Raw genomic sequence first — 16,614 nt, forward strand, 5'->3', positions numbered from 1 at the left:
CGTGCGCCTAGAGCCCGTGCTCTGCAACAGGAGGCCACCGCAATGAGAGGCCTGCGCACCTCAACGAAGAGTAGCCCCCACTCGCCGCAACTAGAGATAGCCCGCGCGCAGCAAGGAAGACCCAACACAGCCAAAAATAAATAAATTTTAAAAAAGAAAGAAATCAGAAAGGAAATAATCAGAAATTTATAAGAATATTTATCCCACATTGCTTATAATAGTGAAGAATTGGAGGTAACGCAGTTATCCCACAATTCATTCAAAGTTTGGAGCCCGTTATGTCTGATTGGTAAACCTAAGTCATGTGGCTACTCTCACTCTGAGGGAAAGCTGGAAAAGGAACTATCTGGCATTTAGCTCCTCTACAGTGAGAGGCAGGCTGTCTCATAAGGTTAGGGATATTCTAAATGCAGAAAAGGAGCTAACATGCTAGGAAGCCAAAAAGAATTGCATTTGCCCATATTTGCTTAATGTTCATAAAAGAGAAAGCTGCAAAACATGTTAACAGAAGATCATATAGCTATATGAACAAAGCAGCTCCCATTTTATTAAATGTTTTAATACTGGTTATAAGCCAATGAGTGATATTCTTTTTCAACTTGGATAATTTTCAGATTTTCTTCAATTAGCATTTATTACCTTTTTATAATGTAAAATGTCCAACTGAGTTTATTCATGTGTTGTTGGGGTTTTATTTTTAATTTTTTATTTATTTATTTTTAGCTGTGTTGGGTCTTCGTTGCTGCACGTGAGCTTCTCTAGTTGTGTCAAGCGGGGGCTATTCTTCATTGCAGTGGTGGCCTTCTCATGGTGGTGGCTTCTCTTGTTGCAGAGCACAGGCTCTAGGCACGTGGGCTTCAGTAGTTGTGGCACGTGGGCTCAGTAGTTGTGGCTCATGGGCTCTGGAGCACAGGCTCAGTAGTTGTGGCACATGGACTTAGTTGCTTGGCAGCATGTGGGATCTTCCCAGCCCAGGGCTCGAACCCATGTCCCCTGCATTGGCAGGTGGATTCTCAGCCACTGCGCCACCAGGAAAGCCCTTATTTTTAAGTTTTAATTGTGGTAAAATAACATAAAATTTACCATCTCAACCATTTTTTTTTTCTTTTGGCGGTACGTGGGCCTCTCACTGCTGTGGCCTCTCCCACTGCAGAGCACAGGCTCCGGACGTGCAGGCCCAGTGGCCATGGCTCACGGGCCCAGCCGCTCCGTGGCATGTGGGATCTTCCCGGACCGGGGCACAAACCCGCATCCCCTGCATCAGCAGGCAGACTCTCAACCACTGCACCACCAGGGAAGCCCCGATCTTAACCATTTTTAAGTGTGTTCAGTTCAGTAGTGTTAAGTACACTCAACGTTGTTGTGCAACCAGTTTCCATAACTCCTCATCTTGCAAAACTGAAACTCTGTACCCATTAAATAGCAACTCCCCAATTTCTCCTTCCTCTGGACCCTGGGAACCACCATTCTAGTTTTCTATGAATCTGACTACACTAAGGTACCTCCTATATAAATGGAATCGTACAATGTATTATACGTCTTTTTTTTTTTTTTTTTTTTTTTTTTTTTTGCCGTACGCAGGCCTCTCACTGTTGTGGCCTCTACCGTTGCGGAGCACAGGCTCCGGACGCGCAGGCTTAGCGGCCATGGCTCACAGGCCCAACCGCTCCGCGGCATGTGGGATCTTCCCGGACCGGGGCACGAACCCATGTCCCCTGCATCTGCAGGCGGACTCTCAACCACTGCGCCACCAGGGAAGCCCTATATGTCTTTTTATAACTGGTTTATTTCACTTAGATAATGTTCTCAAGGTCCATTGTGTTGTAGCAGGTGTCAGATTTTCCTTCTTTGTAAAGCTGAATTTCATTGTGTTATTGTATTTATATTTTGCTTATCCATTCATCTGTCAGTGGACACTTGGGTTATGTCCACCTTTTGGGTATTGTAAATACTGCTGTGAACAGGGGTGTACTCTTCAAGACCGTGCTTTCATTTCTTTTGGATATATACCTAGGAATAGAATTACTGGATCATATGATAATTCTAAGTTTAATTTTTTAAGAAACCAACATACTCTCTGCATCATTTTACATTCCCACCAGCAGTGCACAAGTGTTCCAGTTTGTCCACATCCTTGCCAACACTTTTTTTTCTTATAGTAGCCTAATGGATGTGAGGTGGTGGCATTTATTATGTGAATAAAAGAAACAAAACTAAAAGCAAAAATTGTGAAATTGGAAGATAAACCCTTTGTCATTTAAGGAGTCTGAATACCTTAAAAGCCAGTTATAAATCACAGTCCCTGGTTACAGACTGGCTAATTAATCTGGCTCCTGGGAATGTACATAACTTCTTGAGCTTTGTTCTGTGATGTCAGCATGTATATTCATAAAGTATAGTATTTTTCTGAAACTCATTTTACCAATTTATTAATTGAAGGTTAAATTTCTCTGGCTTTTTTTTTTTTAAGGCACCTTTCTTGGATGTTCTCAACACCATGATGGACACTACACTTCCTCTGACATTAGAAGAATTAGAAGAGTGGGGGAATCCTTCATCTGATGAAAAACACAAGAACTACATAAAACGTTACTGCCCCTATCAAAACATTAAACCTAAGGTAGTGAAAGACAGTTAATGACATACTATGCTGAAGTGATAGAGAGAATAATGAAAAGGATATTTACCCGAGCCAAAGCAGGAATTTAGTAAGGCCTTAGATTGTTTCTTATAATACTCAAACACCTTTCAGCCCCTTCTCTGCTCATACTCCATGTTTGTTTCAACTTAATAGCTCAGGAGAATAGATTCAATAAGATCAAGGTCTCACTAGTCAAGAAAAGGTTATTCCAGGTAACAAATCGTCTAGTATTGTGATGCCATATATCTCTCAAGAATATCAAATGAGAAAAAAAATTCTAGCACTTAGGGAAAAAGAAATTGGAGGTGATTGTTTTTCATAATCCATAAGGTGGAAAGGGACCATAAGGAATAATATAAATTCTTTGTACATCTCTTTTCTTTCAGCATTATCCTTCGATTCACATCACAGCTTATGAAAATGACGAACGTGTGCCTCTGAAAGGAATTGTAAACTATACTGAGAAACTCAAGGAAGCCATCGTGGAGCATGCTAAGGACACCGGGGAAGGTAGGAGACCACCTGGGAGCAGGGGACGTAGCTACATGGAATGTCACCTTCAGTGTACTGCTCAGAGTAGTACTGCAGACCAAATCAATCACCCATGATTTTAGACAAACCACTGTTTTTCCTATGTCAACTACCCATTTGAAGCAAATGTAATAACTATAACTGCCTCGCCTGTTTTTCAAAGGACAGCATTAAAATAAGGTAGGCAAGGCACAAAGAAAAAAGTAAATTTAAATATCTACATAACTTGGAGGTGTACTATCATACCGTATCATATCATTCATTCTTTAACAAAATTAATTGAGCTATTATTCTTGGGAATCTCTAAAAACAAATTCTGAAGTTTTTGCTCTGGAGCTTCAGTGCCCAAACTAGCAGCTTTAATTTTCTCTATATCTTTCAATTTTACTAGACAAGCACTCTTACCGTTTTTCCTTGCCAAGACATGCCAGGACCTTCTGGGCTCAGGGTCAGAGGGTCTCACATACAAGTTTCCAGACAGTTGCCCTGTATTCAGTTCTGTGTCTCACTCTCACCCATTGCTATAGTTGGTGTTTCCAGGTCACAAGGCTCTCAGATTCCATAAGACCGATTGGCTTCCTTCTCCATGTAGCCCTGTAGTCTCTTCCATCCAGCTTCCTCTGCCTCTGGGCCTCCTCCTGCTTTTCCTGTTTCAAAAATTTGTTTTCTACTGCTCTCCCCACCTCTCCTGTCTTTGTTGTTGGTGGTGGTGGTGGCTTATGCCTTTCTCCTTCACTGTTATTTTAATAAAATGAGTGCTTGGAAGGAGCCAGGTGAAATGGGTGGGTCTCAGTTGGCTGAAAACCTTCTAATTGTTTCATATGTTAACTCTTTCAGGTTATCAAGCCCCCAGTATTATTTTAGATATTCAGCCTGGAGGCAATCATGTGATTGAGGATTCTCACAAAAAGGTATGCTATCAAGCCCCTCTGAGTTGACAGATTCCCAATTAGTGATGTGTTGTACTTGGCCTTTCAGTGGTTGCAGCAGGGTTTGTGCTGGCTGCTTCACCAACCGTCAGGTCTATGGCTGAGACCTGAGGGGGAAGGAGGAACTCAGAGTCAATAAAGAGAAAAGGTACTTGATACATGAGCTCTGTCAGAGAAAGTAGTTGAATCTCAGTTCTTGGGAGCCTTCTGCCTCTGTGCCAAATAAAAAACACCTTTGCCATAAATTGCCGACTTAAGGGTTAGGTGAAGATGGATGGACAAGGAGAGACTTGAACACTGGAGTTTTACCACAAAGGCCTTCTTTCTAATTTTTAAAATGTGTTTCTTTTAGATTACAGCCCAAATTAAATTCCTGTACGAGGAACTTGGACTTGACAGCACCAGTGTTTTCGAGAATCTTAAGAAATATCTAAAATTCTGAAATGCTGCATTCAGTGGAAATTGGAAACACACTGAAATATTTCAGTCATATTTCCAGTTGCATTAACAAAAGTGAGTTTTTTAAGTTAGTAAATAATTTTTAAAATTTGCTTCTCCATCCAGATTTTGTTTTGTATACAGCTCACTTGCTTATACCATCGTCTCCATTGATGCACATGCCCCTTAACCTAGGAAAGTAGTTTTCAAACCATGCTCTGTAGAAGGACATAGAGAAGGGAGTGAAGGAAGGATTGGTGACAGCAGAACTTTCCCCTTTCCCGCATCAGAACAGGTTTGTTTTACTCTGATTTTCTTGGAACAGTTTACAAATCAAGGTCCTGCTTCTTTGCTAGTGAACATTTTTAGATACTCTAGCAGTTAAGTCATCCTCCAATTTCTGTACCTGCATTTTATGGAAGAAGATGATATTCCTCACATTAAAATTCATTAGATCTCTCTAATATTCTGGAGTCCTAAGGTGCTCTGATCATGTTATTGAGGCTAACACAAGTTCCTGCAAGGGATAATTTTCTTTTAAACACTTTATTATTCTTGAAAAACATTTGAGAACCTATCCTAAAGCAGTTTCACTCAAGCTAGAGATATCTAAGAATTAATTACCGTTCACAAAGTTCACCCAGCACCATGCTGCTGTACGTGAAGTTACTGCAAATGCTTACAATAGAACAGAATGCCAGCGGCTCCATCTCTTTCACAGAGGTGCCTAACACAAGCTGTGCAGTATGTTCAGTACACTGGAATAGCATGCCCGGTTGGAAACAAAACATCTGTCTTGGAATGCTGTTTGGTGATGAAGGAGATTCCTCGTGTTGTATTCAAGGATGAGTCCTTCTCCTTTGTCCAGTGTAATGGCATGCGTATCAACTTCATGGCCTTTGTAGGCAGAATTGGTACTTAACCTTATCCTTACTCTTATGGGAATATTTGAAATCATTTCCTTTAGATTTAGCAGTGATAATTCTCCAAAATTCAGAACCATGAGGAAGACTCTGTCTATGCCATCCAGCTCTCTTGTGTACACAACAGAGTGGTTGTCATTCCTCAAGTAGCAAAACCAGCCCCTGCTGAAGAGTGGCTCATTGGCATGAAGCAGACTTAATTCTTGATATAGCTTCAGTGCTGATCTGGGCTGAGTCTTTTGGACCTATTTTTTTAAAAAAGAATATTCACATAAATGTTTGATTCTAAGAGTATCAAATAAGGAATTATTTCCCCAAAAAACTTGCTTCTATTTTAACCCTTAAAACAACTACCAACTTTTAAGTATTAATAAGTAGGTAAGAATAGTTTATTTAACTACCGATAGAAACTACAAATTCAGGGTTTCACCTTGTCTGGGAGTGACTGCTGCATGCACAGTTCTCTGCTACATCTTGGCCAGAGCTGATGTAGAGGCCAAATTTGACTCCACTAAATGTCCATGTCTAAGTTAATGGATATTTAACTTGCCTAAAGAAAGTCCCTTTATGCTATATTTAACTGGCAGAAAAGCAGCCATCATGGCCATGGACTGCGAGCACCTCTGGTGAACTGGGGCTTCTCTGTTCTTTATTGTAGAATAATGTGTAGGTTGGTGTAACATTAACAGATGCTAATTATGAACAGAAAATTGCAGAAAGGGATGCAAAGCAAAATGCTGCCTAAAGTGAAAGTTAAAATATGCCCATTAAAGAAGATTGGGGTTAATTTTACAGCTGTATAAAATATACATAATTTAATGTATTTTTCTTGTTTTCCTTTAACATTTTAAGCATCTTTTGTTATTATATTAAATGTCATTTTAATGGCAGAATAATATTCTAATGAATGGTTATACAATACTTAATCATTCCCTTTCATTTTGACATTCAAGTTTCTAATATGCTTCCCCCATATTTGGATTATTTATTTAAGATATAAATATCAGAAAGACAATTATTATGTCAAGGAGTATGGATACTTGATACATAATGCCAAATTTGTCTTCATAAAAGCTGTTGCCAAATCAGTGATAGCATTCATTTCATTGTAGTCTTGCCAGCCATGTTGACCTCAGTGGTACTGGTGGTTGTTTGGGGCAGGTGCGTAATGTTTAGTGAATATCTAATGAATGTCTGAAAAAAATGTTTATTCTGTGTTTATCAGGTACAAAGGTGTTTATGGTACATGTATATGGTATATGTATATGACTTGTCAAATTACTACTAACATTTTCTATAGCCTTAGATAATGCATGAAGAAGCATAGTTCAGTGCCACTCACATAAGAAGTGCCCAGTAAGTGTTAACTATTATTTTTGTCTATTCATTTACCATTTTCTAGAAGTATGTTGAAGTGTCTCTCTGTAATTGTGGATTTATCAGTCTTTCTTTGCATTTCTCATAGTACTTGTTTTATACATTTTGAAGCTATTGTTAGATGCATAGATTCATGATTTATAGGGGAATGTTCTTTCATCAGTTTTTGAAAATTGCCTTTGTCTCATGCTTTTCATATTGAATTCTATTTTGTCTGCTATTAAATATTTCCACACCTGCTTTTTGTAACTTTATTGTTTTAAATAGAAAAGGCATGCATACAATATAAAATTCAATTATAAGAATAATATATAAATGGTTTTCTTCAATACCGTCCCCTAGCTTCCCATTTTCTCTCCCAGAGATAAACGCTATTACTGTTTATATTCTTTCATTTTATGTTTCATATGAAATGATACATTCTGTGCCTATGCAGACATAGGTAGATATACTTTTTCCTTGTTTACACAAATAGTGGCATGTTACCATTCTGTACCATTTTTTAAATTATTTAGTATATGTTAGAGGTGGTCTCTTATCAATGCACAGAGAACTCCCTCATTCTTTTTCACAGCTGCGTACTTGTCTCTTGTATAGATTAACCATAATTGATTCAACTGGCTTTCTGTTGATGAAATATATAAATCATTTCCAGAGTCTTCTGCTATTAAGAACAGTGCTGCACAGTCCCACTACTGGGCATATACCCTGAGAAAACCATAATTCAAAAAGAGTCGTGTATCACAATGTTCATTGCAGCTCTATTTACAATAGCCAGGACATGGAAGCAACCTATGTGTCCATTGACAGATGAATGGATAAAGATGTGGCACATATATACAATGGAATATTACTCAGCCATAAGAAGAAATGAAATGGAGTTATTTGTAGTGAGGTGGATGGACCTAGAGACTGTCATACACAGTGAAGTAAGTCAGAAAGAGAAAAATAAATACCATATGCTAACACATATATATGGAATCTAAAAAAATAAAATAAAAAATGGTTCTGAAGAACCTAGGGGCAGGACAGGAATAAAGATGCAGACGTAGAGAATGGACTTGAGGACATGGGGAGGGGGAAGGGTAAGCTGGGAAGAAGTGAGAGATTGGCATGGACTTATATATACTACCAATGTAAAATAGATAGCTAGTGGGAAGCAGCCACATAGCACAGGGAGATCAGCTCAGTGCTTTGTGACCACCTAGAGGGGTGGGATAGGGAGAGTGGGAGGAAGACGTAAGAGGGAGGATATGTGGGGATATATGTATATGTATAGCTGATTCACTTTGTTATAAAGCAGAAACTAACACACCACTGTAAAGCAATTATACTCCAATAAAGATGTTAAAAAAAAAAAAGAAAACCAATTGGATAGGTTAAAAATCATGTTATATAAATTTATATTTCTTTAAAAAAAAACAGTGCTGCAGTAGAGATCCTTGAATATTTATCATTTTCCACATGTGCAAGTATTCCTAGATACAGATATCTAGGAACGAAATTACTAAGTTAAAAAGTATGTTCATTTTTTTGTTTTGAAAGCTACAGCCAGGTGACAAGGTTTGTTTTTGTTAGCATTTGCCTGTAATATCTTTATTTTAATTCTTTCTGTGTCCTTTTGTTTTAGCTACGTCTCTTAATGTCAGATTTTGTCTTTGTTTTCTAATCTAAGAGTTTATATCTTTTAATAGGTGAATTTAACCCATTTATATCTGTGATTACCATGTTTAGACATAATCCTGTAGCCTTATTTTTTATTTTAGTTGTACTAATGTTTTATTTTAGTTGTACTAATGTTTTATTTTCTTCCTTTTTAGCTTTTTATTGGATCAATTGGTTTTCTTTATGTAATTTTTTTCCTTCTAGTATCATTTGAAAATTACGCATTTATTGGCCAGAGCTGATGTAGAGGCCCCCTTTTCTTCTCATGGTGACCCTTAAAACTGTAATAACCATTTAAAACATTTTTTTCAACATACAGAGCAGTGCTGTCCAGTAGAACTTCCTGCAGTGCCGAAAGTTCTGTTTCTGTGCTGTACAATATGGTAGCCACTAGCTACTGAGCACTTGAAGTGTTGCTAGTGTGAAACAGGAACGGAACTTTTAATTCTGTTTTAGTAGTGACAGTGGTTAGTGGCTACTGGACAGCTCAAAACTAGAGTGAGTTACTGTTTCCATCCTTGTAAAGTGCATTAGCCTGCACGCATGTGCGTTTGCTCACTCACACACACACACACCCTCCCTGCCACCACCTCCCATATAGAAATAAATCACTAAGATTTTTACTCCAGAATACCTTATTTTACATTATGTATCAAAAATTATTCATTCTTAAGTTTTGTTGGTTCCTTTCCTCACTATGTTTTATACATCATGCCCTCCTTTTAGATTCCTTTTTGGTTTTGTTGGAGTCCCCAATTTCTCTTTCAGAAACTGGCTATACATGGTAAAATTTGGGTCCTTGCTTTTCCATCTCTGTTTTGCTCCTGAATGCTAGTTTGAATGGATATAGGATTCTTTGTTTAGAATCAAGTTTCCATTACAACTTTGAAGGTAAAGTTCTAATGTGTTTTAGTATCCCGTTGAGAAGTCTGATGACAGTCCAATTTTCAGTCCTTTTCTCAGGCAATCTATTTTCGAGTTTGGTTTCTTTCTGTATATTTTTAGGTTTTCTCTTTATTAGTCTCTGTTCTTTTCTAGAACTCGTTTTTTGTTATCTGTTGGAATTTCTAGATTTATTCTCCACATATCAAAAATTTTCTTATTATTACTGTTAACTTCTTTGCCTTTTTTTTTTCCTATTTCCCTTGGAATATCAATGTCTTTTGTTACATGCAATGCAAATGAAAAGCCCTTTTTTTATTGCTATAAATTTACTATGGTGTTTCATATTTTGATTGTGTATTAAAATATAATCATGTTGTGTTTAAAAAAAACTTGTCTTTTTACAGTACACTTTGGGATAAACCCTTGAGTATTAGAACTTCTATTTTATTGTTTATTTTGACAATATTTTTGTATTTCTAAGATCTAATCACTTTTTTAAAAGAGTGTCAAGGGCTATATAAAACAATAGTCTATCAGGGAGGGAGCAGTTTTACTAATAATGAAGTCTTATGTTATATTTTCTTCGCTTTCTACAATGTTTTGTTAGGAATGGTGTCTCCCTTTCATGGTCTTAATTTTTCTCAAATGTACTGTGATTTTTGGTGATTCATTTACTTTTGTATTTGATACTCCTTGTTTGCCTGTCTTCAGTTGCCTGCCTCTACTAACTGTGAGAAGCCAAGTTGGAGGTAGGTCTGGTTTGTCTTTGGGGTTGTAGGGGTTCTTTTCCTGTTTAATGGTGACCAGCTACCTAGGGTCCTACCCTCCTCTTAAGGCCTCTGTGAACTGAGGAGTAAAAACTCTTACTTTGGAGATCATTCCTCAGTGAATCATCCCAGGGAATTAGGTTTTCTTCTCCGTTTCTTTCTTCGACTGTGCTTGTAGAAGATTAACACTATTTCAAGCTTTGCTCTACTCATTCAACACGAGTATGATCACCAAACAGGCCCTGAGTTTTTTCCTCAGGCAAGTTCTGGGGCAGCCAGTTGCAGCGGTGGAGGAACATTCCTGCAGTGCTCTCACCTGTACCTGTCAGTGCTGTTTTCTCCTGTGTATTTTAGATTATGGTTTCTATGCTCTTGTTTCTTTGTAATCTTAATTTTACTTTCTATCTTCTAGAAAGTACCTAAATTCTCGCCTTGTTCTAGAGCTATTATGGAGGTGTTTTATTAAAATGGCATTGCCTGGGACTTTCGGTTATTTGATTATGATTTAGCATCCCTCCAAGCACTACTCATGATCATTTTAACGACTTGACTAATCTGACCATTATTTTAATATGCATTTACATTTTTCCATCTTTGCTGCTGTACTTTTTTATGTAGGATTTCTTACATATTGGATTCAGATTGGCCTATGGGAATATTTTGGACATTTGGACGTAATGAAAATCAGTAAGTGCACTTAATCCAAAACACAAATGTTAATCTACAATTTTTGTGTTTCAGGGACCTATGACCATATAAAACAAAGTTATCCCTGGGGTGCTTGGATCAGGGAGATGTGGGAACCAGGAGGGTTTGCCTGAAGTTCCGTATCAGAATAATCTGGGGAGTGTTTTCAAAATACTTAGTAGATGCTATAAAACTTGTATCCTCATGTGATGCCAGTAATTTCTCTCCCTCTTAAGTAGTTTAGATTGTGTTTTCCAGTGAAAACACCTGAAACTCACCTGAAGCCATTGCACATTTTTCTGGTCTAAGGAAGTGTGTTTAGCACTTTGCTGGAATTAATGCATTCCTGTTTAAGGAATTTGTTTGCTGAACTTGGCAAAGTTGATCACCATGAGAACAGAAAATAGTATAGGCAAAAGCTGAAGGGTATGCTTTTCCAGAACAGCTACTTTTAGGGATTATTCATGCTTCAGTTTCTGTAGGTAAACAGCTTTGCTCTCAAGAGTCTTACCCTAGATTGATTGATTGATCAATCTCCTACTTTCTTTCCTTCCTTTTGAGGGGTGGAATGGAGAAAGGATAGCAGGCTTGCTGAAAGCCCTCCATAAAATGTTCTTAATATTTCATAGCTCAAAGTCATTCCAAGGAAGAGTTGTGTATTCTGTATGATACTTCAGATGGTACACTTCTGCACCAGTTTGTATTTTCACAAAAACATGATTTGCAAACTCCTTAAAAATGAAAACTGCAAAAGAAGTCTATGTGATTGATTTAAAGAGCATCAGTTAAGGTTTTCCACAACTCAAGGTGAGTGTATGTTGTCAGCAACAGAAACTCATTTCCTGTTCTGGAGTTAGCATGAAATTTTCATTGATACTTACATCAACATTCACAGTGTGGTAATCTGAACTGGTGGGTAACCAGGTGTGATTGCCTTCAGAAAAACCAGCATTTGAGCTATTGTCCCACTGCATTGGTGACTTTGAGAGAAGAGTATCCTATGTCAAAAGACCATAAAGGAAAAAAACAGTGATCTGGTTATTAAAAAGAAATGTAATTTGGCCATGATTTACTTCAGAGGTATTTAATTCCCTATATTTCTCAGCTAGTACTCAAATTCATTAGCATTCATAAGGAAAAGGCCTTAATATTCAGAACATAAACCAGTTTTACACTTTCAATTGGAAAATAGTTAATGACATCTTGAGTGTGAATAAACTACTAACTGAACATTGATACATGCTTGGAATCTTTGCTGCTTTTCCCTAAAAATGAGTAACGTAGGATTTCAAAATGTGCCATTTACAAACTCATTATAATATGATACAGTGATCGGTGAATTCAGGCATGCAGCCATGTACAGGTGAGCCTAAATTGTATCCTTTTTAGCCTGGTTATCGCATGAGTGCACACACAAATTTAGGAGCTTAAATAGAAAAGGTTTCATTGTGACTAAATATTAGGAAAATTGGATCTCACAATTGAAAGCTAACCATACAAATTATAGCTTCAAGGTCTTTCATCTGCCCAGCAACACAATTGTGAGATCCATAGCCGCAAACAAAAACAAAATTTAAACTTCTCAGGCCTAAGGCTGTCCATTACATTTGTTAGCACAAAGATTCTTCCTTTTATGTTATGGCCAAGTGAGATCTAGCAATACAGACAAGCACTATAATAAATGTTCTTAACTCCATGTTTCAGGTAAAGGGCATTCGAAACTCAAAACATGGCTTCTTAAATTTTGGTGCACCTGAGAATCAGCTGGAAAACATCTTTGAAATGCAGGTCCTGGGCTCTACACAAGAAATTCAGTTGTGTGGCTCAGCAAGCAGCATTTTTAACAAGCTCCCCAATCAAGAAAGCTGAAAAATTCTCACTGCCTAACAAACAGTGAGAAACAAAAGCTAAGTAATCATGATTTTCAGCAACAGAATAGAAATAGTAAATTTTCTGATTTGGCAAAAAATGAGGATTTGGTGTGGTGCATGGTTAAGTTATATTAACTTACAACATCATAGGTTTCATGGAGATTTGTGGCTAAAATATTTCTCATTCCTATTTCTTCCCCGTAGTAAGTTATGGGAGTCCCAGGCAGTGTGAACACAAGCATGTTCATGATGTTGACATATTGTTCCCCCAGACGAGAAGTCAGCCGGTCATTGTCTGGTCCGCCAGTCTGAAACGCAGATACTTTATTTTAAGAGCACAGCTCTATACAGAGTTTTCTGAAAGATTTACCCTATTTCACAAAAAGTCCACCAGGCAGAAAAACATGGTTAACCATGGGTACCTTCGTATCAGCAAGCCTGCGTGTGAGTCCTAACCCAGCTCCTTGCTGTACAATTGACCATCTGACTGACTTGGCCATTATGATCAACAAAATGGTTATAACAGCTTACTTCACATTCATATTGCAAATAAGATGAAACTTATGAGGGTACATACTAATATTTTTGCACATTTGGATAAGAGAATATTGACAGGAAAGGAAACAAGTGTTTCCTCCAAGGAGGGAACAGGTGGAGGGGACCGGGGTGAGAGAAAGACTTCTGATCTGTCCCTTTGTGTGTGTGTGACTTTTGAACTATTCAAAAAAATTTTTAAGTTAAAAGGTAAATGAACTTTTACAAAAATATTTAGTCTAAGAAGAAATTTTGTACAGGACTTTGTATTTTTAAATATATTTCTTTGTTAAAAGTTCTGATTATATATTTTAACATCTAGTCCTTATTTAAGAGTTTATTTAAATCACCTAACCTTTCCATTTTACAAATGATGAAACAAGCTCTGAGAAACCTGATCATTTATTCAGGTCAAGGTCATGAGGCAGAACCAGCCTTTGAACTTGAGTCTGAGAATATGAACTTGGTTGTTAGAATTCAGGAAAAAGGGAGCTTGCCTTTTTTATTCTTTAGATTTACTAAAACTGTCTTTACAATTATCTTTTTATAGACCATTGTATTTTTCTATTTTTATGGCCAGAAAATTAGGTCAAACTTTTCCACCATTTATTCTTTTCATTATCTCAAAAGCATCTGACAAGAAACCTTGTGATTTCTCAAGTCTTCTGAACCTAGATCGCTTTTCTTTCTCAGAACTGAAATCAAGATTAGCATTGGACAGAGATCAGGGCCTCTCACAGGCTGAGAGCCAGTTGCCTATGATATGAGACTTTGAGTATATGAAAAAACGTGCTACAACTACATGATAAAATTTGTATAGAGAGGGAGTACTTCTGGAATGGTGGAGTAAGGACCTCCAAATATCTCTACCATGAAAGCAAGGAGAATGCTGGCAAAAACTGTAAAAATCCACTTTTTCAGGGGTGTTCAAGAAAAACAGCTGGATCTCAGAACAGCAAGCTTTGTATCATTTTAACTGGCCATAATCTCATGCCCCTCCCCTCAGATTCAAGATAGCCTTGAAAACCAACAGAAAATGTAAAAACCAGCAGCCTAGTAGCCACTGGAGGACCAAAATAGGTTTTGAGTTCATCAAAAGCCCCATCTCTAGAGAACTGGCACTGTTCGACCTTTCTAGCAGCTCACTTTTGGTTGGGTTTTTTCTTTATCTGATCTGACTCAAAGCTAACTGTGCAGATTGTCTTATCCCCAAGGCATTTGCCAAAAACAATCAGCAGCAATTGATCAATCATCATACTTGCCTGAGGTGGTGTTACCAACCTGGGCTAAACAGAGACTGACCAAAAACCTTTAAAAAGTTAGGAATAAGATGACCATAAGGGGCTCTGAAAGGCTCTGACATTTTCCTGGAATCTAGAAGCCTACACACATGCACAGGGCTGCACAGGTAGCCAGGGAAGCCCCAAGAATCTAATCTCTCCCCTCTGGCTAACCCTGAAACTCAAGCAGAAAGGAAAGACTAAGGCGGAGCTGTAAGCTGCCTACCAAAGTGTCGAAAGCATGCCCACCCCCCGCACACAGCCCCTCAGCAAAGGCTGGGAGACTTACAGGTTCAAGGCATCTAAGGAATCTTAACAATCATTAGCTGACCAAGCAGAGACTTCAGTGGTCGCACACAACAAGTAACACAGATTTTACAGAATTAATCCAAGAAAGTCACTGAAGAAACAAACACTGGAGAGGGGGGAATATGATATCCAATATTTCTACACTTACTTATTATTTAAAATATCGTGTTGGGGCTTCCCTGGTGGCGCAGTGGTTGGAAGTCTGCCTGCCGATGCAGGGGATACGGGTTCGTGCCCTGGTCTGGGAGGATCCCGCGTGCCGTGGAGCGGCTGGGCCTGTGGGCCATGGCTGCTGGGCCTGTGCATCCGGAGCCTGTGCTCCACAACGAGAGAGGCCACAGCAGTGAGAGGCCCGCATACGGCAAAAAAAAAAAAAAAAAATCCGGTGTTCCAACAACAACAAAAAGGAATACAAGACATGCAAAGAACCAGGAAAGTATGGCCCATACAGAGGGGGGAAAAGCATCAACAGAAAACTTGGCTGAGGAAACCCAAACATTGGACTCAGTGGACAATGACTTTAAATCAACTATTGTACGTGTGTTCAAAAACAATATCTACAGGATTCTTTAAAAGTATGAGAACAATGCCTTATCAAATAGATACTGTCAATAAAGAGAAATTATGAAAAAAGCAAAAATTACAGTTGAAAAATACAATAAAGGAAGTGAAAAATTCCCTAGACGGGCTGGACAGATTTGAACTGGCCAAGGAATCAGCAAATGAGACAGACCAGTTGAAATTAGTCTCAGAACCAGAAGGAAAAGAATGAAGAATGACAAGAACCTGGTCAGGAGCTGGGATGTGTCTGGCTCACTAAACAATCACAAAATGAAGGAAAGGTGAAGGTCACTTAGAGACAAATGTGCCCCTTGTTTCAGAGGTTTCAGAAGATTATTCAGCAAGCACACCAGCACCCTATGCTGAGCTGGGCATAAGGACTTACCATCCAATTAGGCCATTTTCCCTCGGGCATGTTTTCCATCCAGGATGTGATAACCTCAAACACACTGTTACCAGAAGAAATGTCTAGTTTACCGAGGTAACTGTTGAAGGGAAAATCTGCTTCTTGGATAAAAGGCAGACCGTAGTACATCATGGTCTTGGCAATGTTTTCTCCATGGGTTTCAGTCCCCATGAACCTGTAAGAGTTGGCAGTGCAGTGACATCAGGGCCTGTCAGGAGACTGGGAAAGCGCTTTGCAGCTGCTGTGTCTCATGGACAGGATGTTGGGAGGTGAATGCATACTATTAACCGTATTGGCTAGGGCTCACTAGGAAGCAGAATCAAGCCAGATGACCAAGAAATGGCACACTGGGTCACCTGGCAATTTCTCATATTAAACCCAAAGACTAGCTTAATACTAAGCCATGTCTAAAACACGTTTGGATCTCAGTCAATACTGTTCTGTTCTTTAACTCTGAATGAAACTCAGTAACTTGCAGGAAGACTTTATTTAGCAATTCTCATCACTCCACTTAGAATGTACAGTATATGTCTGCATATAAGGTAAGAGGGGTTCCCCCAAAATTCCCCTTGTATTGGAATCCCTATAAAGTCTCACTTTATTATTGGGGTGCACTCTCAGTTGTTGAAAACCAAACACTCTTCAGGGAAGACATATTCGCCTGAAATGACCCACATCAATGCTGGTTTTAGCTGTTTGAGACATTACATTAATGGATAAGATACATAGTATCTGGAGCTCGCGTGTTTCAGTTCCAGTCCCATCTCTGTGGCCACTACCTATGTGACCATTACCTGCATGCTCAGAGTC

The 16,614-nt window shown here is 38.5% G+C and overlaps 2 protein-coding genes across 4 annotated transcripts in view; one reads left to right on the top strand and one right to left on the bottom strand.

Annotated features, from left to right (window-relative positions):
• PREPL (prolyl endopeptidase like) overlaps positions 1 to 4,543 on the top strand; it is a gene marked incomplete at both ends in the record, with an annotated part of 53,605 nt that extends 49,062 nt beyond the window's left edge. For all 3 annotated transcript variants that reach the window (XM_079720784.1, XM_079720786.1, XM_079720785.1), the window contains 4 exons: positions 2,471 to 2,620; positions 3,028 to 3,151; positions 4,010 to 4,083; positions 4,454 to 4,543. In XM_079720784.1, the coding sequence (XP_079576910.1) occupies positions 2,471 to 2,620; positions 3,028 to 3,151; positions 4,010 to 4,083; positions 4,454 to 4,543 (438 nt within the window). The remainder of the gene's footprint in view (positions 1 to 2,470; positions 2,621 to 3,027; positions 3,152 to 4,009; positions 4,084 to 4,453) is intronic.
• A 600-nt stretch (positions 4,544 to 5,143) lies between these two features.
• SLC3A1 (solute carrier family 3 member 1) overlaps positions 5,144 to 16,614 on the bottom strand; it is a gene marked incomplete at its 5' end in the record, with an annotated part of 31,503 nt that continues 20,032 nt past the window's right edge. The window contains 4 exons of the mRNA XM_079720844.1: positions 5,144 to 5,707; positions 11,725 to 11,841; positions 12,855 to 13,022; positions 15,784 to 15,979. Coding sequence (XP_079576970.1) covers positions 5,267 to 5,707; positions 11,725 to 11,841; positions 12,855 to 13,022; positions 15,784 to 15,979 — 922 coding nt within the window. The 3' untranslated portion in view covers positions 5,144 to 5,266. The remainder of the gene's footprint in view (positions 5,708 to 11,724; positions 11,842 to 12,854; positions 13,023 to 15,783; positions 15,980 to 16,614) is intronic.

This window comes from Hyperoodon ampullatus (assembly GCF_949752795.1).
Source record: "Hyperoodon ampullatus genome assembly, chromosome: 15".
In the NCBI taxonomy this organism is placed as follows: domain Eukaryota; kingdom Metazoa; phylum Chordata; class Mammalia; order Artiodactyla; family Ziphiidae; genus Hyperoodon; species Hyperoodon ampullatus.